This window comes from Dama dama, chromosome 5 (genome assembly GCF_033118175.1).
Source record: "Dama dama isolate Ldn47 chromosome 5, ASM3311817v1, whole genome shotgun sequence".
NCBI classification, from domain to species: Eukaryota; Metazoa; Chordata; class Mammalia; order Artiodactyla; family Cervidae; genus Dama; species Dama dama.
Genome location: NC_083685.1, coordinates 108,962,548 through 108,989,862, shown reverse-complemented (window position 1 = coordinate 108,989,862; position 27,315 = coordinate 108,962,548). Strand labels below are relative to the sequence as shown.

Sequence of the window (27,315 nt, the reverse complement as noted above, 5' to 3'; positions counted from 1 at the left end):
GGGCCTGATCAGGGAGATGCTCCCGCAGTAGTCTGCGAGACCTACCGAGCCCTCCTCCCCTCCCTGCTAGGGCGCGGGGCTCTGAGGCGCGCGGAGGCCGGCTTGGCTCCTGTCAGGCCCGGGGAGGAGGAGCAGGCTGGGCGGCCCGCTACCTCCCCGGGACGGGCGGTACCACCCAGGCAGGGAGGAAAGGGCCTGGTGACGGCGGGGCTGCGGCACAGCCCGGGGCGGGGTGCAGAGCGGGCCGGCCGGCTCCCTGGGGCGGGGCGGGGCGGGGCGGGACGGGAAGGGCGGAGCGTGGGGCGGACGGAACCACCGGGGCGGGGTGGGGAGGTAACGGGACGGGCGCGACCATGGCGCGGTGAGGGAGCGGGGGGTGGGGATCGGTCCGGGGGAGGCCTGGGACCGCTGGCTCGTGCGCCGTCTCGGCCGCCCCCCCTTTCGCTGCCGCCGCCGCCGCCGCCCCGGGCATGTCGTCCAACTGCACCAGCACCACGGCGGTGGCGGTGGCGCCACTCAGCGCCAGCAAGACCAAGACCAAGAAGAAGCATTTCGTGTGCCAGAAAGTGAAGCTATTCCGGGCCAGCGAGCCGATCCTCAGCGTCCTGATGTGGGGGGTGAACCACACGGTAACCAGCCCCTCCGAGCGCGGCCCCGCGCGTGCCCACGCCCCCCGCAGCCCCAGGGCCCTCGCTCGGCAGGCCCAGCCAGTGACGCCTGCCACCCCTAGCCAAGCCAGTTGCACGCCCACCCCACCCTTGCACGCTGTCCCGGCCGGGTGTGCCTCCCCACGCGCCACGCGAGGCCTGGTGTCACCGACGGTGGCGTGCCGTCGCGTCCTCCCCTTCCCTCCAGCCTCTCAAGCTTCATACATCTGGCTTCGGGCAGCCCCCGGAGCGCAGAGAGAAGGCCTGGGTGGGATGAAAGGGCTTTCATCCCCACTTCCTCTCCTCTCACCTCATCCCGTTAGTTGCATTTGTTTTCCTCCTTGTTCCTTGTAATGGGCTGCCTAGCTCGCTGTCCAGTTGAGAGGCAAGTGGCATTAGTCTGCTGAGTATTCCTCTGTTTGTGATCGTTTGGTTGATGTGGCTGCTCAGAGTTTCCCCATCCTCCAGACCTCCTTACCACCGACTGGAAATCTTCCCTGGCTTTCCTCTTTTTCTTCTTGAAGATGTATCCACGGAGAAGCACAGGCTTCCTTGGACCATGGACACTTCACTGGGGTCTTCCTGGGTTAGGGGGAAGGGAGAGCGTAACCATCTGAGAGGAGTGAGGGCTGCTTATGAGGACCGTTCATAGTGGAGGACCTGAATGCTGTGGGGTTCATGTCAAAGATGTTGACTTCCTAGGTGGTGTGCTTTCTGTTGTATGTAACGATGTTTAGGATAAGAGGTTCCCTGGATCCTTGGGTAGCTTTGGGATTGTCCAATAGCTCCTGTTAGGAAGTTGGAACCCTGCACAGTGTTTGAGCTGGAGGACTTTGTGTCCTGTTTGTTTGGGAGTCTGTCTTTCTCTTCCAACTACTTGCTTCTTGCATTCTGACCATTTCATTGAGTCCCTACACCAGAAATGAGGAGAAGGAAGTATAAAGACTTGAAATGCCACTTCACCAGCTAAAAGTTTGGAATGAGGAGAATGAAGCTAATGGCTTGAGTTTTCTGTGGATATCCATCAGTTCTTTAGGCTCCCTGACTTCTCGGAGCACTTGAAATTGCCCACAAGACCAAGTGATGACAAAGGGGTGCAGGGCTAGCAGGACTTTTTGCTTTGCTTTACTGGAACAGCCTCAGGTTGGAGTTTGATGAACCACAGCCCCAGCCAGGGTTTTACCTCTAATACCGAAATGCATGAGTATGTTGAGGTCTAACGAAGACAACCAACAGGTTTCCTGGTGTTGGCCAAGTTACTGTTTTCAGAGACCTCACTGAGGTGAAGGTCCTGGCTAGGGTGGGGAGAACCACTGGGTCTCTGTGGTTTAGCTTTATGCCTAGACCTCTGGGAGCTGTTGTTCAGTCGCTAAGTGGTGTCCAACTCTGCGATCTCACAGACTGTAGCCCGCCAGGCTCCTCTGTCCTCCACTGTCTCCCAGAGTTTGCTCAAATTCATGTCCATTGAGTCAGTGATGCTATCTAATCACCTTATCCTCTGCTGCCCCCTTCTCCTTTTGCCTTCAGCCTTTCTTAGCATCAGGGTCTTTTCCAATGAGTCAACTCTTCACATGGAGCTTCAGCTTCAGCATCAGTCCTTCCAATGAATATTCAGGGTTGATTTATTTCCTTTAGAATTGACCAATTTAATCTTCTCTGGGAGCTGCTTTGATCCAATAGTCCAGCAGAGTTTGTTCTGTCTGCTTCCTGCTGCCTTAGGGGTCATCTGACAATATTGCAAGGGAAAGTGGGTCATTAAAATGTGAACCCTATGTCCTTGCCTGGAAATCAATCTTTGGTTTTGTTGTGGAGCTTGCTTCTCACTAGAAGGCATCCTGTGGAGAACTGGTAGTGGTCTGAGAGTCAGGAATATTACTGCTAGTTGGAAGGGATTTGAGTCCCTTATTTTATACATCAAGAAATGAAAGCCCTGAGTGGAGAATTAGTTCACCTGTGGTCTTTTGCAGAGCAAAAAAATGCAGCTCATTGTCCACACCATGGGCTGTGTTGGCTGATGATGTGCTTGAATGAGAGGTCGTGTTTTATTTGCCTCCTGTTCCTTGTCCTGCCTCTCAGCCAAGTTCCAGGACAGATGAGAATTATGGTCTTGTTAGAGAACCTGAATGTATGCTCAGATGTGTGTGCCTGTATCTGCCAGTTCCCTGAGTGTGTGTGGTACTTGGTTTCCCAGAGGCAGGCAGTGAAACTCTGCTAATGAAGAGGTATCTATGGTTCTCTTTGACTAGGCAGTCACCCTCTTTCTTTGCTAACTTTTAAGAAAGTTTGTTTGAGAGCTATCTGGGAAGGCATTGACTTTAAGTAAGACCCAAGCCTCTGGATATACTGAGCAAGCACCTCAGGGGAAATGTACTGGGCACCACTGTCCTTGACAGGCCCAGCTTTGAAGATCAGTTAGTCAAGAGTTTTATTGCTTCCTTTTGACCTGCAATAAGGTCTAGGATTTCGTGGGTCCCCATGTGAAATGGAGCATCTCCCCAGAAGACTATAACATCTTGCAGTTCTCAAGGGAGTCAGGACCACTTTCTTTTGGTGGATTGATAACCTTTCTTGGAGTTTACCTACCTTCAGAGCCCACTGCTGCAACTTTTTGCAATCTAAGTTTTTAGAAAAAAAATGTCACCTTTTGTTTGTTTCTTTAGTTTCTCACCCATTTACGCATTTAGGCATTGATGGTCTCTGGCTGATGGTGTATGGTAGATGAAGGATGTATATGTCTTTATCTATAGCACAAGTCAGTTACATATTCTCCCGTGAGGTGGTTGATTTACTTCTGGGTAGAAAAAGAGGCCTTTGACCTCAGTATTGAAACAGGACCTCCTGTCATGCACAAGAGATGCAGCCCCTAGACTTTATGGAGGAAACAGGAAGAAAAGATCGGAAGACTTTGGATCTGTTAGAGGAGAACTAGTAAAGAGAGAGAAACCAGTGTTTTAGTGGATGAAATACAGTTCAGGGAGCCTGGAGTTAGGGACAAGATGGCCTGAGAGAAGTATGTAGAGACCAGAGGAGGCAGACGTGGCTTGATAACCTTTTGGCTGTTTTAGGAACTGGGTCTGTATGAAGCCTCACCCCAGTGATCAGAAGGAATAGGAGAGGTTGATGGTAATTATCTTTAACCATTTGGGAAACTGCCAGACTGATTCTTCAAAGTGACTGTACCATTTTACATTTCTGCCAGTAGTGTATGTGAGTTCTAATTTCTCCAAATCATATCAACCCTTGTTATTGTCTTTTTTACTACAGCCATCTTAGTAGATTTGAAGTAGTATCTCGTTGTGATTTCGTTTTCCTTTCCTAGATAGTTAATGATGTTGAATATCTTTTCATGTGCTTATTGGCCAGTTGTATATTTTCACTGGAGACATATCTGTTAAGATCCTTTGCCAATTACTTTTTTGCCCATTTTAAAATTGGGCTATTTATTTTTTTATAATTAACTTGTAAGAGTTCTTTACATATTATAGATTCAAGTCCCTTGTCAGATACATGATTTGCAAATGTCTTATCCCATGCTTTGGATTATCTTTTTAACTTTTTTGATGGTATCTTTTGAAGCTCAAGTTAATTTTGATGAAGTCCAATTTATCTGTTTTTCCTTGGTTTTGATGAAGTCCAATTTATTTTTCTTTGCTTACTTGTACTTTTGGTGTCATATCTAAGAATGCTTTGGCTAACCCAAGATCATGAACATTTACTCCTATATTTTTTTCTGCGAAAAACTCAGTCTTCTAAGAAAAACTCTTTTGGTTCTAACTCTTACATTTGGATCTCTAATCCATTTTAAGTTAATTTTTGTGAATGGTGTGAGGAACAGATTTATTCTTAAGTCTGCTCAGTTCTCCCCCACATTCTTCCCCCATTCTGTCCACACATTTTCTTTGCTTAATGCAGACCCAGAACCTCCTTTCCTTGCCTTTTTCTTTTCTCCTGCTACTTTAAAAATCTTCAGTAAATATTTTTCCTCTCTAAAGCCTTTGGATAGATTTGTCCTTCAGCACACCTTCCCACCTCACAGAGAGCACTGAGACTCAGAAACGGGAGCAGGAAAACCGAGGTGTAAAAAGGAGACATAAACCCAGGGGTGGATTTGTTGGCCCTTGTGGCTCTCTGTTCTTTTTTTTTCCTGGAGTTTCGGTCTCACGTGGACGTCCTTGGTCTCGGGAATGCGTTTCCCAGCATGTCAGGTTTTCTGATGGTGGCAGGTAACAAATGATTGCCAGCGGTGGCCAGCCCACTGCCGAGCCACCCACGGAACCCTGGCACATGTCAGGAAGCTTCCTGGGTAGCAATTCCTATGAAGGTCAAACAGGGAAGTTGGAGGCTTCTGGAATCAGAAGTTCACCAGATTAGAACTAGCGACTGAATTTTCATGTCCAGTCGGATCAGCATAGAGTGAACTCACTGCTCCTAAGTTGTTTCTCACACAGCTTGTTTTAGCCTCCTCATTGTTTATGCTGATGGCTCATGGAGTTGATCATGTGGATAATCCCAGAACCGCTTACATGGTGTGAGATACAACAGATTTACCACCCTAATATATTCTGTTTATCATACTACTCAAATGAGTTTGCATTCCGCAAGCGCACTTCTGCTGGAGGTGAAGGAGGTTGACCCAGAAGTGTGCTAGATAGTAAAGAAAGGCCGATCTTCCTGAAACGGTGCTTTAGTCATAGCCCTTCACACTTCAGAGCTTTTTGTCATTCTCCTTTGTCTACCAAGTGAAGTTTATTCTTCCCTCCTGGGCTTTTAAGACTCTTTACATTCTAGTCATAGCCTCAGTAGTTAACCTTAATGTTCTTTTCCATCCTCCAGACCATGAACCTTTGGCGTGGTCACACCAGCTTTGCCATCTCTTTTTCCTAGTGTTAGTCATCTTCCAGTCCCCTTTTCTCTAGCCATCTGTCCTTCCATCCAGCATTTACTGTGTAACTGCTATGTGCCAGCCATTGTGCTAGGGACATAAAAATGAGTAATATAGTCTCTTCTTTCTCAGGGCTCAGAGTCTAGTGGAGAAATCAAACATGTAAACAAGTAATTCCCCAAGTGAATGTGATAGGATATAAAGATGAACAGAGGAACAAGTGAGTAGTTCAACCTGGGAAAAACAGGGAAGCTTTCACAGAAGTGTTATTTAGCCATATCTTGGATGATTCTCTTAGCTTTATTCCTTCTTCTGTTTTTGCTGGTATAGTCTATTACCTGAACTATTATGTGTGTGTGTGTATGTGTTCAGTCATGTCCAACTCTGCAACCCTATGGATTGTAGCCCACCAGGCTCCTCTGTCTGTGGGGTTTTCCAGGCAAGATTACTGGAGTGGGTTGCCATTTCCTATTCCAGGGGACCTTCTCTTCCCAGGGATCAAACCTGTGTCTCTTGTGTTTCCTGTGTTTGCAGGCAGATTCACTAGCGTCACCTGGTAACTAGTCTAATAGCTTTATAAATGGTCTTGCTGTTTCTTACCTTTGCATTTTCCAAGCCTTACTTGATTCCAGAATTACCTTTCTATATCACCCATCTGATCATGTGAATTCCTGGACTTATGAGAGGTCTTCCCATTGCCTACACAGTTAAGTTCAAGTTATTATATAGTGGACAAACTAAGTTCAAATTCAGGCTGTGTGCCTTAGTATAGCTTTGGAGTAGTAATTTTCTCTCTGAGCTTCATTTTCCTTTTCTATAAAATGAGCATAACACTTCCCTTGAAGATGATTAGGACAGAGGGAAGGGATGGAAAACACTACCTTAGTCCAGGTAGCTGCCCATAGAAAGGATTGCACAGCATAGTGTCAACGCCCAGGTTTTGGCACCAGCAGACCTAGGAGCAAATCCTGACTCTGCACATACTGTCTGTGTGACCTTGAACGAGGTACCGTGAATCTTTTGCAAAAGGCAACATCAGATTAATAATATTTCATGTGACTATTAAGTATTAGAAATACAGAATAGAATATATGTATGTGAGATATATGATACATAATAATATAGAGAACTGACCATTTATAGACATGCCATAAATAGAAGCAACTGTTATTTACTAATTGATAATACCGAGGCTGTTCACCTGTCTTTCCTGTACTATTTCTCTCTACTTAGTACCTGTTCTATCCTGCCACTCTTCCCCTTGCCCTCCCCCCTACCAAAAATGAGCGATATACTTTTATACCACTGAGGCTTATAGTTCCCACAGCTGGGATTCCCTTCCTTGGGTTTTGTGTTTTCTTCTTTTTTTTTGGCGAACTACCTCTTAGGCCTTTCTCATTTGCATTTCTCTATAGCTTCTAGCAACCAGCTCTTCCACTCCCAGGCAGACTCAGTCTTTTTTTTTTTTTTTTTTTTAATTTTATTTATTTATTGGCCATGCTGTACTGCTTGCAGGACCTCAGTTCCCTGACCAGGAATTGAACCTGGGCCATGGCAGTGAAAGCCTGGAATTCCAACCACTGGGCCACCAGGGAACTCCCAGAATCACTCTTTTCTTAGTCTGCTGTTTCGTCTCCTTTTACCCATAACTCTATAGCACTCGTCACATTTTATTTGTTATTTGTTGTCTGTCTTCCCAGCTAAGCAGAGACCATATCTTTTTGTTTTTGTATCTGCAGCTTCTGGGACAGTACTGGCACATAGTAAGGCTACATTGAGAGAAGTAAACTGAATACAATTTAGCCGAGTCTGAGCCAGATCCGGAAAGACCTTAAGTGCCAGGCTAAGGAGTTAAAACTTTACCCTGAGGTTGGTGAGGAGCCATGGAAGATTTTTAAGCAGGGTGTAACGTGATCTTGTTGTAGGTTCTTCCAGTGTCAAGTGCTCTTGGCAATACCAGGAGGGGCATTAGGTTCCGTTCTAGCCTGATGTGTGAGGGCTGTGACTGACCGTATTTTCACCCTCCTCTGAAACTCTGCTGCTGTGTTTGCCATCCCTGTGTTCTGACTTACTTAAATGCTCCTTGACTTCAAGTTTTACTGCATCGTGGGTTTGTCTCATCTCCCCAGTAAGAGGAGAAGCCTCCCACTTTTCTGTGCGCAGTGCTCACAATGCTCCCTTACTGCACACACTTCTCCCTAACATGAAATGAAGCATGTAGTAGGTATTTCAGCAAGTGCTTGTTCAATTGAAATTGAATAGAACTCTCTGGGGATATAAAATTTAGCACAACTAAAAAAAAAAAAAATAGTACAGCTAATCCCTAGAGTGAATCATCTACATGTGGCCCAATGGAAATGAGGGTGAGTCTACATAGTTCAGCTGTATGGATTATTCAGCAATATATTATCTGTTAGAAATTTCCTGCTGTTGGGTTGTATAATGGAGAATAGAGATGAACTGAGAACTAAAAACTGACCAACTTACAACTGTTCAAACTATGCCACACTTTTGAGTTACACAGAAAATTAATAGTGAACAGCTCTTGTTAGAATAATTCATCATGGCTAAGAGGCAGTTGACCCCTCGCAAGTGGGTGTTTTAGTCTTTCCTAGTTCTCCCAGTAACAAGCTCTGACCATGGCATAGAGTCTGGATTTTAGCCTAACCCAGATTCAATCAGTAGCAGATACTGGAACCTTTTAGTATAAAATCATACTCTTCGGGCCAGTGGTAAGTTTTTTCTAGGATGAATGTATAAGCTAGAAAAGGAAGAATTGCATAAGAGCCATGAACTTCTTTAAATCTCAGAGCCAGACTTAATATGCCAGGAAAAAGGAAGTGGCACAGCTACCATGAATTGTTTCTGTTGGCAGGGAGACAAGAAGTGGAATGGTTGCCTCTGTAGGCATACACTTAACAATCAGGTTGTCTTGTGAGCACTCCCTGGAAAGGTAACTGCAGGGTTGTTTTGTGTTTATCTGTGGTGGTTTAGCCAGTGCTGGGTGTCTCAGACCTGGATGCTGGAAATTTTAAGCATACAATTTGATCAATTTTGACAAATGTATGTACTCATGGAATCATCACCCTAAACAACACATAGGATATTTCTAACACCCTGGAATTTGCAGCTTATATGTCCCTTTACAGTCAACCACACGACTGCCCAACCCAGCCTCTGTCTTACTGGATTCTCTCACTATAGATTCTAGAATTTCGTATAAATGGAATCATATAAGATGTACTTTTATATCTGTGCCAGTCAGTTTTGCCAGCAGTTTATTGAGGCTCTTGCACCACCGCCAACTTAACACTACTACCCTATGGCCCCTCCCCATACACATATCCTTCGTTTCCCCAGGAGTAAATTGGGTTTTTCACCAGCTCTAGGAAGGAATGGTTTCCCCCGCCCAGTTACTGCATTAATGTGAACTTCCTCCATCCTCTGACATTTCTAAATAAAAAAGCTTTGGAACATGAAAGGGGCAGCAAATTAAATGGTATTTCCCCCCATTTATGCTCCTGGAGGAGTCCTAATGACTAGGTTATTCCCTCACTGCCGCATGGGGCCTCATTGAGATAATAGGATTTGCAAGGAAAGTATCCGGGAGACCCAAGATTGTACTCCCCCTGCCCCCTATCCATTAAGTCAGGACTAAGGTTTCCTCTCTAAATCCTGAATGCATTAGTGCAACTGGGTTGAGGGTCAAATGTCAAATACTCTGCTGTGATGGGAGAGGACATCTGTGGCTAATTAGGCCACTAATTGGCTAAACGGGTGGGGAAGGGCAGGAGCTGCCTTCTCAGCTCTGCACCAGTGGGAGGCCAGTTCCCTGTGCAGTCTCCGGCTCTCTGAAGGGAATGAAAGACAATGAGAAGGTTTGTTTGCAGTGGGGGCAAGGCACCCCTCCTCCCATGTCGCCCCCAGTTCTGCCCAAGGCAGGAGGTGGCTTTAGGAACTGGCCTGATGAAAGCAGTTAATTGGGAGAGTAAGAGTGAGCCAGTAGCCAGATGTCTACCCCTTCTGCTCACTTTAAATTTAATTCTTTACTTTGGAGGTAAGAGTTATACACCCACGTAAACCCACCCAGCTTTTTTTCTTGCCCAGGCTGCTTTCTTGAGTGACCTTTAATTTGTATGAAGATGTTCAAAGGCCTCAGTGAATACTCAACGTATGTTGGGTGATATTTATTCACTGATCCATTTATTTTTCCATTTGATAAATACTTACATAGTACCCACTATATGCAAATCATGGTGCCAAGTAGCTTGTGTGGAGCCTCCAAGGGTCAGGTGGATGATCTTTGCGTAAAAGGATCAGTGATATGATCTTGCCTACTTATAGTCAAGTAGGCTTGTGAGGTTTATGAGCATTAAATACAATGTGAGGGAGGCTGTGAGATGGCCAGAAGAGGGATACAAACAAAGCTTCAGGAATTCCGAGATGGGAAAGAACATTTATAGTCTGAAGAATCATGAAAAGCTTCATAGAGGAGGTGGGCCTTATCAGGTAGGGAGAGTTACAATAGGTAGAGATGAAGTTGGGAACATATTAAATATTTGAAGAGAAGAACAGAAATAAAGACAAGAAGGGAATCCGCAGACATGTCTTTGGTGAGATGGTGGCATCCATGGTGTAGCATGTTATCTCTCTGAGGCAGGTGGCCTGGCTGAGAACCTCATTTTCCTCTTGCTTTGCAGATCAATGAGCTGAGCAATGTCCCTGTCCCTGTCATGCTAATGCCAGATGACTTCAAAGCCTACAGCAAGATCAAGGTGGACAATCATCTCTTCAATAAGTAAGTGGCCTACTGAGTGAGTCTTGCAGGCAGTTCTTTCCCTCAAGGCAGAGAAGTTCCCAAAACCTCACCGTCATGGGGCAAGCAAGCACCTAGCATGGTGTGAAAGCAACACCTGGATCACAGAACTGAAAAACTGGCTGGGAAAACGTGTTCATTATGTGCCTTTCCCCCTTGTGCTGTCCTGTCATCTCAGTCCTCCATCAGCCTACCTTAAGTGTCCCTCAGGACTTGTGGCTCGGCGCAGGGTGATTCATCTAGAGCCAGTTTAGGTAACAGTGAGCTGCTCAGGAGCTGAGGTGTCTAGTATGAGGCTGACAGCAGTAGCCCTATCTTGATCTTAGTCTGAGGCAAGAAACTGCCAGGCATGTTCCTGACCTGGGATGCAGCCAAGCTCCTTTCTTTCCAACTAGTGTGTGAACAACAGGCTGAGCATGGTGCCCAGGGGTGCTGTCTAAAATGGTTCTTCCCAATTTTGCTCATTGTGGCTTCTTGGATTAACACTGGTGTCTCAGACTTTGGTGGAGCAGCCATTTCCCTTGGCACAGTTTGGGACCTCCTCTAAGCCTTGTAGAGGCACTTTCATCCTTCTGTGGGTCACCCAAGAAATATGTGTTATTCACACTCTCTTCCTTTCTGCATTTGAATCTTGGTTCCACTCTCCATTTGTCCCACAGTCCCCACCACCTCACCACCTGAATTCTGTCACCCCACCATTCCCAGACTGTTAGCCCGGAGGAGAAGCTTGATTTGAAAACATCTATTAGTGGCCTCTCTCTGCCATAGTAAGTAATAACATCATATTCCAGAAGCTGTCTGTCTTCATAGCTGCTACTTGCTAAGTGGCCACCTGTATAGAAGAAAAAACCATGTTTCTCCTCTATTCTCACACAACTGCTTGTTTCTAACACCAGATGTGCGGGTTTCCCCCACAACAAGCAGTTCTGTAGGACACTAACAAGGTGTCCTGCAATTCAGTTCAGTTCTGACTCTTATTGACCTGAAGTTAGCATCATGTCTCACAGGTTAAGGACCGAGTCCTGCAAACTACCCCCCGACCCCCCTTCAGATGCCAGTCTCAAGTCCAGGTTGTCACTTGTGCTCTGACCTATTTGCTATATAGGTTGGAGGTTCCCGCGACCCTCCCCACTGGGTTAGATTACTTTGCTTGAGTGGCTAACAGAACTTGAGAAAACAGTTTACATACTAGGTTACTGGCTTATTATAAAAGGATGCAACTCTGTAACAGTCAGGGGAAGAGAGGCATGGGGCAAGGTATGTGGGAAGGGGCAGGGAGCCTCCAGGCCCTCTCCAGGCACACCACCTGCCCCAAACCTTGATGTGTTCACCAACCTGGAAGCTCTCCAGCCCTGTCCTTTTGGATTTTTATGGAGACTTTTTTATAACAGTATGATTGAGGAAGTCATTGGCCATTGGCAGTTGATTCTGCCTGCAGCACCTCTCTGCTTCCTAGAAGTATGGGGCTTGGGACTGAAAGTTCAAGCCCTCTAGTCCTGGTTGGTTCCCCTGGCCATGAGCACCCATCCTTAGAGGTGTAACAGAAGTCACCTCATCAACATAAATTCAGGTGTGATTGAAGGGGGTTTGTTACAAAGAACAAAATACACCTTTATTGCTTACCACTTAGGAAATTCCAAAGATTTTAGGAACTCTGTGCCAGAAACAGGGACAAAGACTAAATATGTATTTGTTATTATATTCGGTATCACACCACGTAAGGAAGGAGAGGCAGCCCTAACCTCTGAGGCAGGAAAAGGGGTTGTTCTGTGCCAGAGGTCAGGGCTCAGGTGTGGACCGTGTACCACATTGTAACAGGGGTCCATGGTGTCTACCACCACATTGACATTTTGGCCTAAAGTAAACTTCCAATATCTTTGTTTTTTTTTCTTTCTTTTCACTGATTCCTTTTGTCTTTTCAACAACTGTTTATGTGCTAGTTATTAGACTATAGTGCTGTTTACTATGAGACAAGGACCCTCCTTCATGAGAAGCCACTACTTTTTATTTCCTTGAAGTCTCCCATCCTGGAGTAATCAGAGGGACATATTCCCCCCCCCCTCAATTTTATTGAGATATATTTGATATAGAGCACTGTCTTAAGTTTGAGGTGTCCAGCATGATAATTTGACTTATATAATTCATGAAGTGATTGTCACAGTAAATTTAGTGAATATCCATCATGTCATATAGAAATAAAGAAAAAGAAAAAATTTTTTTCCTTGTGATGAGAATAGCGGGACACATTTCTGAAATGGAGTTCCCAAGCAGGGTGACTATTGTCACGATGGAGGGTTTGGAGGAGGCATCACTTCAGGTAATTCTCTTCCCTCCTGAAAGTCTATGGATTGACTGAGGAGTGGGGAGGATGTAGATTGGTGCCTGCAGCCAGCAAACAAGGCTTCCTAAAAAGATGGGATCCCAGTCAGTCGACTTAGGAAAGCACCCACCCCTTCCATCCCAGTGGAAGCCAAGGGCAGGACCTCCTGGGTGTAACTGTTTTCAGGATGTGTTGATAGGAGCCTCCCCAGAGGAGAGGGGTCCTTTCCCTTTAGCAGTCAGACTGACGTTTACCTCACAGCAGCTGTTCACGTGCAGCCACCTTTCTGTGGCAAGTTCAGCACTTAGGAAGGAGGGCCCACACTCAGTCTCACTTCTCTGCAGGTAAGGTTTTTTTCTGTTTCAATGTAAGTTTTATGGAAAGATAGCATATACTCAGAAAAAGTACACAAACCATAAAAATACAGCTAGATTAATTTTTACAAGGAATTAAGGAATGTGCACAAGGAATGTGAAGTTTTTTTAAACTTTCACATGCTCAGAATCACCTGGAGTGTGTGTTAAAAATGCAGCTTTCCAGACTTAGCTCTGGAATGTTGGGAGCTACATTTTAAGCACTGCAGATTGTTCCGATTCAGGTGATGTGTGGACCACAGCTTGAGAAGCCCTGATGTATGAATTAGAGGAGCAAGGAATTCACAGAAACATGTCTCTGCTTTTCCCCAGAGAGAACCTCCCCAGCCGCTTCAAGTTTAAGGAGTACTGCCCCATGGTGTTCCGAAATCTCCGGGAGAGGTTTGGGATTGACGATCAGGATTACCAGGTATGGAGTGTCTTTGCCAAATCAGGAGGGTAGGGAGTAGGGGTGGGTGGGTCAGGAAGCCACAGGACAAGTAGAGGAAAAAAATGTGTCTGTGTCTTCCTGTCAGGTCTCACTCCACCCAGGCAGTCTTTGTCCAGTGCTGGTGGGCTCCTGGAGGGATGAGGGCCTTAGAAGTACTTCTGATGGTGCCTCCTAGGTTCAGGCTCCTCTCCCTCGGAGGGAGCACAGGGGGAGGGAGAGGAGTCTGTGGAAGCTGCTTCATTTTAGTCTGACATTCTCAGTCTAGGCTGAAGAACCCTTTTCCTTCGTAGTTTGACTTAAGAGAGAGAGAATTGTTGCCAGTGGGAGATGAGGCCTCTTAAAGCAGATAAGACAGATTAGAAAAGGAAGACTTCAAGCGTAGTGTAACTTCTTGCCAGGTATGAGTGCCACCTCCTGAACTTGTCCCCTGTCCTGACTTTGGGAGGGAGCTAGGCATGCAGGAAGCTGCCCCCTTCAGGGGGTGATCATGTCACAGAGGCCTTTGACCTATTGGGAGGAATCAGTCCCAATATCAGGGACATTCTGGTGTGACTCACCATCTGTGGCTTCTGTTACTTCACCTAGCACCTTCCTTGGACTTCTTCCCCTGGCAGACAGCCTGGTGATGAAGGTGGGAGAATTTTCCACTTCACTTGTTTCAGTTGTCTGTTGGGAGGAAAGAGAAATGCACAGCCTAGTGAACTATAAAATGGATGCCCGCATCTTGTACAGTAAGGTCATCCCTCCCACCCCGCTCCTGGGAAGTCTTTCACAGAGTAGATCACAGGAAGCAGAGTCTCCTCTCCTCTTCACCAGTTCCAGGGGGCCTCCTGAGGAGGAGGGTGAGGGGACGTGAGAGGAGGAAGGGATGCCAGGGCCTTGAGCAATCAGGGATGGTCATGTCCAAGAGGTGGTGGGCCGCCCTCCAGCCCCTCCCATTGGGACCAAACCCTGAACTGTGATGCCCTGATCAGAGCATGAGGTTTTCTGAGAACTTCTTGCCATCAGCGCAACCCTCGGTTGTTGGGGTATCCTTCCACGGTGGCTCTTTCCCTTCCCCTTGGCCATCTAGCCACACCCCGTTTATTTCTCTAATAGTCTTGTGGGCAAACAATTGTGCTCAAGACTGGAAGAGGGCCAGGGAGGATGGTGTTCAGGGAGGGGACTCTGCTCTGGGACTGCCAGTGACTGAGAGAGGCAGGAGGTGCCACCTGGAGATGAGGCGGGGTCAAACTGCTCTTGTCCATCCTCTGTCTTCTGACCTCCCAGAGGCATCTGGTTGGTGAACACGTTCCTTTGGTTGACGCACACCTTTCCCTACGCCCTCCCTGCTTGAGGGATCTCCTGCCTTCAGATTCTGTTAGGAATGGGGCCCTGGGAGGAGCAGGGACAAAGCCAGAAAAACTCCCCAGATCTGCCTCCCAGCTCTGCGCAGACAAGCAGGAGTTTGAGTTGAGGGGAGAGGTGTTGGGCAGAGCAGTGAGGACCAGCTTCCTGACTTAGGAAGAGACTTCCAGCATGAGGGTACATAACAGGAAATAAAGACAACTCTATCCACTCCTTCTTTATGCTTGACTTCTTGAATATTTCCTAAGCTTTGTCTTCATCACCCCCAAGAGACTGGAAGAGACTTCCAGCATGAGGGCACATAACAGGAAATAAAGACAACTCTATCCACTCCTTCTTCATGCTTGACTTCTTGAATATTTCCTAAGCTTTGTCTTCATCACCCCCAAGAGACTGGGAGAATCATCTCAGTCTGCTTCCTCGTGTTCCAGATGAGGAAACCCAGGAGTGGAGGAAGTGCAGAGGCTCACTCACAGTCACGTTACATGTGAGCGTCAGGATTAGAACCCAGGCCTCTAACACATGAGGGTGAGTTTTAGGTTCTACAGCAGCTCTCTAAGATCAGAATGAAAAGAAATATTTCACAGTCGGTCCTCTTCTCATCACAGTCAAGGATTAGGAGCAGGTGGTGAGGAACAACTCATGTCTCTCTTAAGGAAGACTTGGGAGAGATGTGAATTTCCCAAGAGAAAGGGGGTTAGGTAAGGTCTCATCTACCTCAGTGCTGTTGGCTTCAGAGCAGTCTGGCCCATGAGAGAAGACTCAGAATAAAAGTCAGAGTCCCTGTTTCCCCTCCCAAGACCAGCTTTTGTCTTGGTCCATCAGAATTCAGTGACACGCAGCGCCCCCATCAACAGTGACAGCCAGGGCCGGTGTGGCACACGTTTCCTCACTACCTATGACCGGCGCTTTGTGATCAAGACTGTTTCAAGTGAGGATGTGGCTGAGATGCACAACATCTTAAAGAAATACCACCAGGTATGGTGAGTCGTGAACCTCAACAGCAGAGGATGGGTTGGAAGAAGGAGAGGAGTCTCCGGTAGAGCTTCCAGGGAGGGCTGGGTCCTCTCTAGTAATGGTGGGTGCTTCCTGATAACCAGGCACTTGCCCTCCCCTGGGGCCGTGTTTCTGTGAGGTGAAATGCCCACTTGAGAAAAAGAAAAAAGAAATGAAGGTGTGTTATGGATGCAGTTCCAGTTGATCAGCTGTTTCTCATCGGAATTGGGGAGTTTTCACACTCTGACATCTGCCTCCTTTCTTCTGAAAGGGGCCCTGTCGGCCCAGCCTGGCCGCTGCTTTCCCCATTCCCTCCTGCCTCTCTTCTGGAACCTGTCTGTGGGAAAAGCAGGGGGTGCCTGTTTGAAGCCTGCCTGGGTCTTCAGGGAAAACTGGCTTCTCTGTGGGCACTTGAGAGGTGGTGCACAGGCCCTCTGGTGTTTTGGGAGTTAGAGCAGAAAACCCTGGGGTCTGGCACAAGTGAGAGTGGTGAGTATGAAGCTATTCTGTTTTCCCAGGCAGCCGCATCATAGCCCTACCTCTGCACCCTCTCTCTCCCCTCTGGCTTCCCATATCAGGCTGGTAGAGAGGATGCAAGGCCTGGATCAGTGATTTTCCTGCAGAATCCCAACCATATGAAACCAAAGGGGCTCTGCACGGCCTGCTCAGCCTCTCAGTCTGCCTTGCTAATTGGGGCAAGGCTAATTGGGGTGACTGTTGCCTTTTGCAGGTCTGAGGCACCCCATGACTTCACAGAATCTGGTTTGGGTGCCACTAGTCTAGAGGCTGGACTTCCCCTGTAGCTCAGTCGGTAAAGAATCTGCCTGTAATGCAGGAGACCTGGGTTTGATTCCTGGGTTGGGAAGATTCCCTGGAGAAGGAAATGGCAACCCACTCCAGTATTCTTGCCTGGAGAATCCCATGGCCAGAGGAGCCTGGCAGGCTACAGTCCATGGGGTTGCAAGAGTCGGACACGACTTAGCTACTAAACCACCACCAGTCTAGAGGCTAGAATCCCAGGGGGCATGTTAGCCTGGGAAGAGCCCTGTCTGTCCTGGCACCTTCAGCTGTTCCTTTCCTCCCTTCCTTTCTAGTTTATAGTGGAGTGTCACGGCAATACCCTTTTGCCACAGTTCCTGGGCATGTACCGCCTGACCGTGGATGGTGTGGAAACCTACATGGTGGTCACCAGGAACGTGTTCAGCCATCGGCTCACTGTACATCGCAAGTACGACCTCAAGGTAAGGGCTCTGTGTTCCCAGCTCAGTGGCTCTCGCTCCCTGAGGCTTGGAGGGGCTGCAACTCCAACTTCCACATGTTGGGAAAGCCGGGGCATAGATTTTGGTGTGGCCAAGTGGCTCTAGAGTTGATACTCCTAACTCACTTGAGCTGTCTCATGTCTAGCTGACAGTAACAGGAGGTTAGTCAAGCCCCAAATGTCCCATATTCATGTACAATGAACGTTCTTCAGTTCCTGTTGGGGGGTGTGCACACCGAGGGCAGCAGTGAGGGGACAGGCTGTACTGACGCTCACACACCCTGGCAGCTGTCCAGGCCTCATGGACTGACAGCACAGGCACATTTCTAGACACAGGAAAAAACACACTTGTGCCTGTGAACCGCAGTGCTCCGTTGTTCCCGAACCTGTCTCCCTGACCCCGGTCCCTCATGTCCCTCTCCCTGTCTCTGCTACAGCTGCACTGGCCTCCTTTCTGCTCCCATGGTGCCCATGCTCTCCACACCCTCAGCATCTCACAGAGGCTGCCTGCCATTGTTTCCCTCCCTGCCCTCTTCTCCACCTCCACCTTCCTCCACCTAATCACTTCCTACTTAGCCTTTCAAGCTCAGCTCAAATATCACTAATTCCAGGAAGCAGGTTTTGGCCAAACCCCTATCCAGTCTGGACCCTGCTCCTGTACTACATGCTCTCAGAGTCCTGCCTTCTACCTGTACCACTTCGCACTAGTGTAATTAATGGATTAATTAACTGTATAACTCCTGCATACTCCCTGTCTCCCCTGTTAGAAGGAGAGCTCCTTAAGGGCAGGGACTGAGTCTCTCAGTTCAGCCCTATTTCCTGAGCATGGGTCTGGTTATAGTCAGAGCTCTGTACACAGTGTGTGACAGAGGAAGTGAATAAGTTGCTGCCTCCCGGCCCCTCTAGGAGTCTAACCAGTCTACTTGAGTTCACCTGCTGCCTCTCCCTAAAGACTGGTACATGTTTTTTTCGCTCAACGGAATTTGCCTCAGCTTGGACTTCTCCTGACAGCTCTTGTCCTTTCAGGGTTCTACTGTTGCCAGAGAAGCGAGTGACAAGGAGAAGGTATGCTGGGGTCTGTGCTGATCACTTGTGGAATGGGTCACTTGGAATCAGAAACACCTTCTCCCGGCTGTGCTGTCCCTTCCTCCGCTGCCGTCCAGCCTATTCTTAGACATGCAGTCTGTGGATGTGAAATACTGTGTCACTAAGCTCCTGCCTGCCCTCATCCTTGGCCTAGGCCTTGGTCACCAATCTTTCACCTTTGCCCTTGCTGGGTTCTTCATAGTCCTAGAGGGCTGGCAGCTTCCATCTCAGTCCTGCCTGAATCAGTGAGTGGCTGCTTGAGCCCTGAGCTCAAGGTAGCTCAGGCCTGGTAGTCCAGGCTCGGAAGGAAGTCCTTTGATCAGTCCTCATTGTCTGACTCCTGCCACATACTTGCCATCTCTGCCTGTCCAAAGGTGGGACTGTAGACTCCTGGACAGAGCTGTTGATGAGCAGGTTGGCCGTCTTTGTGCCGAGGACCCTTTCCTCTCCTGTGTCATTACCCACAGCAGAGGACTCCTTGGAGGTGAACAAAGCAGGCCACCAGCCTAACACCGCTATTGCTCTCTCAGGCCAAGGACTTGCCAACCTTCAAAGACAATGACTTCCTCAACGAAGGGCAGAAGCTGCACGTAGGAGAAGAGAGTAAAAAGAATTTCCTGGAAAAACTGAAACGGGACGTAGAGGTATGTACTTACCCTTGATTTTACTTTGGTTGAACTCTTGTCCCCAGAACAGAAGCCTCCTTAACCTTAAGGAAAATTGAATTTACCACTTCCAGGAGTGTGGACAAGAAGAAGGTGGTGATTTGAGCCATGTGGGTAGTTACTTGCATCTAAAGCTAGTGCAAGTATACATTCCATTTGGGAGGACACAGTTTGTGCTGGTCAAACCTGTGTAACTCAGTTTGAAGTGCTTTCCCTCATTTCTTCTCTTGTCTGTTATAAGCCCCTTTTCAGACTCCTCTTCAAGCTTCCTTTCTAGTGTTATCCCCCTAGTGGAGGAGGCATCCAGGTGTCAGAGTGACAGGAAACCAACTGTTAAGACCCACCAACCGTGCCTTTCTCTGACTCAGATTCTCCACTTGCCTTGCAACTTTTTGGTTGGCAGGGAACTTCCTGTGGAGAAGTTCTTTGGCGAGGACACGTGCTAAATAACGAATGTGATATCTGTACTGCTTGATAACATGGTGCCTCCTATTTTAATAAATCGGGAGCCTGTTCATTACAACCAAACCGTATAAACTTTAGAAAATGTTTTTTTTATTGTGGTAAAATATGCATAACATAAAATTTACTCTCTTAAACTGTTTTTGAGTGGCATTCAGTACATTCACATGGTTGTACAACCATTGCCACCATCCATCTCCAGAACTTTTTCATCTTCCCAAGTGAAAATTCTGTACCCATTCCCTCTTCTTCCTTGCCCCTGGCAGCCCCCATTCTACTCTATGAAGTTGACCACTCTGGGAATCTCTTATAAGTGGATCATACAGTGTTTGTCCTTTGTGTCTGGCTTATTTCACTTGTCATAATGTCTTCAAAGATCATCCATTTTGTGCTTTTGTCAGAATGTCCTTCCTTTTTTCTGAGGCTGAACAATATCCCATTGAATATATGTACCACATTTTGTTTACCCATTCATCCATTGATGGACACTTGGTCTCTAGTTAAGGTTAACTAGTTAATCTAGTTAGACATCGCCAGAGAAGCAGAAGAGGATGTAAATAGATAGATATTTACTATAAGGAATTGGCTTACAGGATTATGGAGCCTGACAAATGTCCCAAGATCTGTCTGCAGTTGGCCAGCTGGAGACCCAAGAGAGCTGATGGTGTAGTTTTAGTCCAGAGGCCAACAGGCTCGAGGCACAGGAAGAACTGATGTTTCTTCAGTCTGTGTCTGAAGGAGGGAAAAAAACTGATGGCCCAGCTCAGAGGCAGTTGCACAGGAGGAGTTCCTTACTCATAGGAGGGTCAGCCTTTTTGTTCTTTTCGCTCTTCAGCTGACAGAATGAGGCCCACCTACTTTAGGGAGAGCAATCTGCTTTATCAGTTTACCATTTCAGATGTTAATCTCATCCATGAGCACTGTCCCAGACACATCCAGAATAACATTTGACCACATTTCTGGGCACCCAGTAGTGTAGTCAAATTGACACGTTAAGTTAACCTTCACTTCATCACTGTGAATAATACTGCTGTGAAAATGGGTTTTACAAACTTCTTTTTGTTAGGAAGCTTTCTCAATTTCTTTTTTTTTAATATTTATTCATTTATTTGGCTGCACCAGGTCTTAGTTGCAGCATGTGGGATCTAGTTCCCTGACCAGGGATGGAACCTGGGCCCCCTGCATTGGGAGCTCAGAGTCTTAACCACTGGGCCAGCAGGGAAGTCCCAGGAAGCTTTCTCTTAACCATCACCTACTGTGTTTGTACCTTTATTCTGACATTGTTTGTCTAGAGTCTTTCTCCTCCTTTTCCTACTTTTCTCCCTACTCTGCCTCCAAGGAGGATTTAAGGTGGTTGACACATTCATTTGTTTTCACTGGCATGTTGCTGTATAAATGTTTGCAGGTGGATAGGAGAGGGTGCGGCTCACAGTCTCTCTCTTCTGGGACCCTGGCCACTTCTCCCTTGGCCTTGAGCGGGCTTTGTCCAGAGGTTCTTGCAGTGGTACCCTTCACCTTTCTCAGAGGATTCTGCTGATCTACCATCAGGGCTTCTTGTGCTTTTAGTTACTTTGTGGGCCTCTAGATAGAGCCACTCTGGTCCTGTTGTGATTCTCCATCTAGTTCTCTAGTCATGTGGTCATTTGGACAGTTTCCTGCTGTGTGACCACAGCAGAACGCCTGTGGTGGCTGCTGATGGTGGCTGCTGGCTAGTTCACAGAGGATTTGGAGCAATGACTGGTCTCACGTTAGTTAAACTGGAATGCCAGCTGACGATTTCCATCCTTGTCGTCCCCACGCTCTTTGTTCTTCTCCAGGTTATAGAGTCCTAGCTCAGGAGACTTAAGCACAGTGCTGCTCCCAACACTTGCATGGATGAGGAATGCGCAGTGCAGCATTCCATTCTTTCTTTCCTCCAACTCACCGTGGCCTCTCCATCCCAGATGGAATTGACGCTTCCCTCTTCATGCAGGGCTCCTTCTGCTTTTACTCCTGCAGCCTCTACCCTGCCTGACTTCTCTTCATTCACTAGGATTAGCCTCAACTCCTTTCCTCAGGGAGGCCGTCTTCCTACTGCTGGACTCACACAGCTTCTCGCCCTGGTGGAGTGACTGTCTTCACCATTAGACATCGAACTTGTCCAGGGCAGAGACTCTGATGTCTTATTCTCTGCTGTTTCAGAGTGGGAGAATTAAGTTGAAGGAATGCCTTTTCTCCCCTTTCCAGATGCCAGTCTGCAACGCCAGATGTCCCATGTTAACCTCTGCCTTCCGCCTTTCCTTTCTCCACCTCCCTAGTTCCTGGCCCAGCTGAAGATCATGGACTACAGCCTGCTGGTGGGCATCCACGACGTGGACCGGGCAGAGCAGGAGGAGATGGAGGTGGAGGAGCGGGCCGAGGATGAGGAGTGTGAGAACGATGGGATGGGCGGCGGCCTGCTCTGCTCCTACGGCACGCCTCCAGACAGCCCGGGCAACCTCCTCAGCTTTCCCCGGTTCTTTGGACCTGGGGAATTTGACCCCTCTGTTGACGTCTATGCCATGAAGAGCCATGAAAGTAAGTAGGAGCCTGTGCCTGCCAGGCCCCTCCAGCCCTCATCCCACCCCCCACTTCAGGCCTGCTGTTCAGATGTGCTGTGGGTGCCTGGGCCTCCACCTTATTAACTGCTGACTCTGGCCTCTTTTTGCCTTCGGCTGCCATCCAGGGTCACCACCAATAACTCTGTCTTCTGGGGCCCTGGGGTCCTTCTCTGTCAGGCCTTTCTTCACCTCTTTGCATGTCCTGGATAGCTGAGGCCTGGTTTGGCTCAGGTTCGTGGGAGGGACAGAACCTCCTAAGTAGTGTCACATCAACCCTCCAAGGTAGCTGTGAAGATCAAATAAGATAAGAGCTATGAAAGCTTCCAAGAAGGACTCCATGGATCATTTCTTTTCTCAGATTCAAAATGACAGGGATGAATCTGTATGTCGTATCTGAAGGGTTAAGGACCCAGCTGCTGTTTGCCCTCGTCCCTGCCTCTTCCTCCTTCCCTGCTTCCTCTCCCCCTTCAGGTGCCCCCAAGAAGGAGGTGTATTTCATGGCCATCATTGATATCCTCACGCCATATGACGCTAAGAAGAAAGCTGCACACGCTGCCAAAACAGTGAAACATGGGGTGAGTTCTCCCTGTCTCCATCGAGGCCCAGGTGCTGGGCCCTCCGGCCCCCAGGGGGGCTCCTGCTCAGAGGAGACACTCTACTGCCCCCTTGTCCCTGCCCAGTTGCCTTGTGTTCCCTCTTTGCCATCTGCACCCCATCCCCACACTGCTGCTGGCTGAAATGCCCAACTTGTTATTCCCCAAGTTCTCTGGCTCCTTTCCCCAGGGCTGCTGGGCATGTTGTGCATCTTGTTGACTGCCAGTAATAGCTTTGTTTACATGCCATGCTGCTCCCCAGAGGCCTGTTTCCCCATGGGCTTCAAACTACTGTTCTCCAGACTGGCCCCCACAGAGCTCTGGAGCCTCTCTGCCGCCTCCCCACTGCCTTGTTCCTGCTCCAGTGGGTGCAGCCCTGGGATTGTGAATCAGCAAAGCAGGGCCAAGGCACTTCTGAGACGTGGGAATGGTTTCCCCAGGTGGCCCAGCTGGGGGCGGGGCAGTGCCACCTCCTGACTAGGGCCTCTGTGTATTACAGGCGGGGGCCGAGATCTCGACTGTGAACCCTGAGCAGTACTCCAAGCGCTTCAATGAGTTCATGTCCAACATCCTGACGTAGTTATCTTCTACCTTCAGCCAGAGCCAGAGTGCTGGATGTGGGGTCGGGGACTGGAAGAGAGAGACGGTGTTATTTGGGCTAGATGGGAGGGCGGGGAGCAGAGTGGGGGTCAGGGAGGGCTTTAGCAACGTGACTGCAGCCTGTGACTGAGAGAGACTCTAGCAGGAGGGGAGGGGATGTACCATGCATGCGTGTGCTCACAGGATGTAGCCTCATCTGCTTACCCTTGATTTCCCCCCATTTGACCTAGGTTAAAAAGGTGTTTCCTTTTTGTTACCTTGTAACGTTTTAGGATACCTTGGAGCTAGAGATGATTTTCTGGGTTTCTTTGGGTTTTGTTTCTGAAATTTCATTGCTTCAGATTTGCTATTTATAATGATTTATGTCATCACCCTACCCACCATCCCCGTCCCTGCTCTGCTCTCAGTTCCCTCAATTAAAGAAGCACCCACAGGCCCAGCGAAGGGTCCTCTCAGAGCAAAATGCTCTGGTGCCAGAGGAGAAGAGGTTAAACACCTCGGCCCTGCTGCATTTGATCTTGTCTGGTTAACTTTTAATTTCATGGAGTATTGTGCACAGCTTACTCTACCTTTTTGGCCTCAGCTCCAAGTGAAATGTTACATAGTTCCTCCATCTAAATGCTCTCCCTCCCAAAGGCATGCTCCAGGTCAACATCAAGCATCTTGGAGCAGAATCAAAGATCTCAGAGGGGAATGAGTTCATCCTCACGGGATGGTCAGGGGTGGGGGACCACTGGTTCTCAGAGAACCCCATGATCATCATCCAAGCCCCGGGCTTTTCACAGCTCCTGGAGTGTAGACATCATCTCTATGAATGAAGCCTGTCTCCCACTGAGTCAAGAGGAACTAGAAAGCACCTCTGGATATAACAGGACCCTCATGCTTACATGGTTATTTCCCCTTGAGAAAACTCCAGAAAAGCTGATGAGTATCAAATGAGGTCTTGTGCCCTCCATCCATTTACTTTCTTCCTTCAGATCTTCTCCCAGGCATTCTCATTTGTAGGTGAGCTTTTAGCTGGGGACAGGTCTCCATGTGCCTGGGGCGCTCCTTCCAGAGATACCTCTTCAAGCCCCAGGGCTTCCATGCAGTAATGTGTCACCCGGATGGTTGTGGCCAGCAGGAATGGTGTACCCCACCCTCCCCTTTGGAGTGTGCCACCCAAGCCTGAGGTTGCTTCTGAGTCACTTGAGGATCTGGCCTGGGAAATACAATTTGGAGGCCTGATGTGCAATTCAACCTGGCCCAACCTTGGAACTGTTTTTCCTTGATGCACCCTCTAGACTTTTTGCATATCTGCCACCACAGGCCTCAGGAGTGGCATCTGGCTGCTTCCTTTCAGGATCTCTACCACCTTCTGAGCCTGCTACTGAGGCCTCAGAACTGCGTCCTTTTATGAGGCCATCAGAGCAGTCTGGCCTGGTCAGGAGAGAAAACAACCCTGTGCTGGGGGAGGTACATTCCTGAGTCTTCTCACCTCCTCACCAGGAACTGGGGACTTGGGATGAGATGTGGTAAAACTTGTAGATAACTCTGCAAATGGAAAGAAAGTTTGTGGAACCATTTTGAATGGATGGATTGGTTTCTTTGGCTTTCTTCAACCTGGCCAAGCTCAGCTTCTGAAGCAGGAACCAGCAACATCTCTATGCCCGATGCACAGCATTTAGGTCAGGGGGGAATAGAGACCACATTCTTGGACTACTGGGCTATCAGAACCCTTCCAGAGAGGAAAACGAGCCAGACAACTGCCCTGGCCCCCCGAAAGGGGCTGTAGGTATCTCTGGATGTCAGCGGCAAGACTGCGAGGTGACTTGGGGAAGAACTTGTACCAAGTGGCTCATGGAGAAAACAGATTTGACTTAGGGAGAGATTAGTAGGAATAATGTTTGGACTTGATTTCCCCACCTTCTAATCAAGAATGAAAATTTGAATCTGCTCCGGGTCGGGCCCAGCAACTCCTGAGCTTGGCAGGCTGTCCTCTCGGGGCCTCCACAGCCCTGGGTTGTCTCCAGCTTCCTGCCATTTGGTCTGCTGATCATGTCCCCGGTAATGTGTATGAAAAGTGTAACCAATTGTTCCCAGTTAAAGGTGAGCTATGAGATATCTAACTTCTTTAACATTGAGTTTTTGTGGGGTGTGTGGTTTTGTTTTTTTTTTTTTTTTTGTATATTGTTTACATTTTGAGAGGTAGCATTCTGTTTTAAATGCTCTTTTTGTTTTTCTGACAGTATTGTTGACTGGGTCAAAACATTTAAGCTGTGGTTTGGTGGATTTTAAATTTTTTTTAAAGGTCATTCTCTGTGCTATCTTCAAAACCTTGGGTTTGGTCCTTTAATTCCTTTGGCATTCAAATGTTTAAAAGCCGTTTATCTTGGTTTATACAAGGTTTTTCTCTTCTTTTTGTAAGGAAGAAGATGTTAAATTTGGTTTGCAGTTTGAATGTAGAGAAAGTGAAGTGATCCCCAAATTTTTGTCTGCCCCCGCTTTTTTCCCAGTCCTACCATGCCTTGTCTGGGCAGTAGAAGGCATCCAGGGGCAAGTGACTACCCTCATCATCACTCTGGAGCCAAGAAGAAAAGCTGAATGGTCTTATGGCATCCCAGAATAATTTGGGGTCTCCCAGGAACAAAGGCATAAGAATAGGACACAGCTGACTGGATGAGGCCTGGATGGGGATAAGGGAGGATTCCCCTCCATTCTCTCCCTCTACCACTTAACCAGTCACAGCTTCTCCCATCCTGCCCCTCTTCTTCTGAAAGTCTGTGCTGAGAAAACTCTCATCTCCCAGGTCTCCCCACCAAAGCGAGAGTTCCCCTGAAAACTCCACCTCAACCACTAGAAGAAGGCCTCTGGCCCTTGTTCCTGTTAATGAACCACTGAGTCTTCATCCCCCAGTACGAGCTCCTTCCCTGTGCCTTCCAGCGTGGGGGCTGCGGGGCAGGCTAGGAAGCCAGCAGTTCCAGGGGCACAGCCCGAGGCAGTGCTCGATGTCTCATTATTTAGCTCAGGGGTAACTGGTCTGTGGCACGTGCTACAAGTCACCCCTGTGGCTGAGTGGCACTCCCTAGGTCCCCACTACAGGCAGCTTTTCCTCCCTGCTCCCTCTCCTGTTTCTCTTGCCTGTGTTTTAGGCCTCACACAGGTTCCCTGGTAGTGCTCAGGGCTTGGGACTATGCTCCTGCCCTGCTTTCTCTTCACAGTCTGCCAGGGTCTGCCCAGAGAGGTGGACCAAAGACCCAGGACTTTTTCTCAGTAGCCAATCCCACCCTCCTCTGTCTTTTTATCAAGTTGAAGAGAGAAAATTTCAGCAATCCCCAGCATTTGAGCTACTCAAATGTTAGGGTCTAGAAGGGACGGTGTGTTTAAAACCACCCTCAGAAGGCTCTGGCCTTAGACCTGTGGCTCCCCCAGTTCCAGGGACCCCACTTCTTTCTGGCAGAAATGTGGGGAGGGGACTCCAACCTGAGCACAGGAATCAAAGGGAAAACACATTCAAACTGCCCCCAAATCTACCAGCCATCTGCAGGGGCTCTGTGACACAGCCCTGGCACCTTCTGAAACGTGACACTTACAAAGAGTGTCTCCAAAGGGAAGAGGAGACTTGGCTGTCCCTGGCAATCGTTTGGAGGCTGGGGGAGGAAACTTCAGAGGAGTCCCTTCTCCTTGCTCAGAGCTATTTTGGGAGGAAGTGGGGAACCAACAGCCTTTGGGGGTAAGGCCTGGTGCCACTCAGCACACCCAAGCATCAGGTCAGGTCATTGTAGTAAAAAAAATGTGAAGTTTAGATACAGCTTTTGGGGGAGCAGGATAAACTACCACCCCACCACATGTGTGTGACTTCTCAATTTCCCATTGCGGTTTCCATTTTTTTAAATAGGAATTTTCAAACCCCTGTGCTTGTCTAATGTCTGCTCGGAACAATTCGAGACCCTGTTACTGTTTTAAGATGCATGCATGTTAAAAGATGAATCTCCAACCCGAGGGAAAAAATAAAACTCAAAAAAGCTTTGTGTACACACCTGTCATATGTGAGTCCTTTGGAAATAAGCCTTTTATCTTTTTCCTAATTAGGTTTTGGTCTCAGTTTCAGGGACTGCTTGGGCTAAATCTGGGCTTGAGTCTGAGTAAGAGTCAGGACCTTTGGTCACTCAATTTCAGATACCGTTAATAAGCAATGACTAAGGTGGTGCTTAAGAGATGTGGGTTCAGTCCATGGGTTTGGAAGATCCCCTGGAGGTGGCAATGGCAACCACTTCAGTA

At 48.0% G+C, this 27,315-nt stretch overlaps 1 protein-coding gene across 1 annotated transcript; it reads left to right on the top strand.

Moving 5' to 3' along the window:
• Positions 1-361: 361 nt before the first annotated feature.
• PIP4K2B (phosphatidylinositol-5-phosphate 4-kinase type 2 beta) lies at positions 362-27,073 on the top strand. The gene is made up of 10 exons (XM_061143879.1): positions 362-629; positions 10,230-10,327; positions 13,352-13,448; positions 15,642-15,794; positions 16,907-17,053; positions 18,097-18,135; positions 18,687-18,800; positions 21,581-21,839; positions 22,334-22,437; positions 22,955-27,073. The coding sequence occupies exons 1-10, from the start codon at positions 471-473 to the stop codon at positions 23,033-23,035; spliced, it is 1,251 nt and encodes a 416-aa protein (XP_060999862.1). The 5' UTR covers positions 362-470; the 3' UTR covers positions 23,036-27,073.
• The last annotated feature ends 242 nt before the right edge of the window (positions 27,074-27,315 follow it).

Excerpts from the sequence above, each read along its gene's own strand:
- PIP4K2B (XM_061143879.1), top strand. The coding sequence starts at position 471 with ATGTCGTCCAACTGCACCAGCACCACGGCGGTGGCGGTGGCGCCACTC. Across the intron at positions 18,136-18,686 it reads AAGCGAGTGACAAGGAGAAG|GCCAAGGACTTGCCAACCTT; the intron begins GTATGCTGGGGT and ends TTGCTCTCTCAG. Across the intron at positions 21,840-22,333 it reads TGCCATGAAGAGCCATGAAA|GTGCCCCCAAGAAGGAGGTG; the intron begins GTAAGTAGGAGC and ends CTCCCCCTTCAG.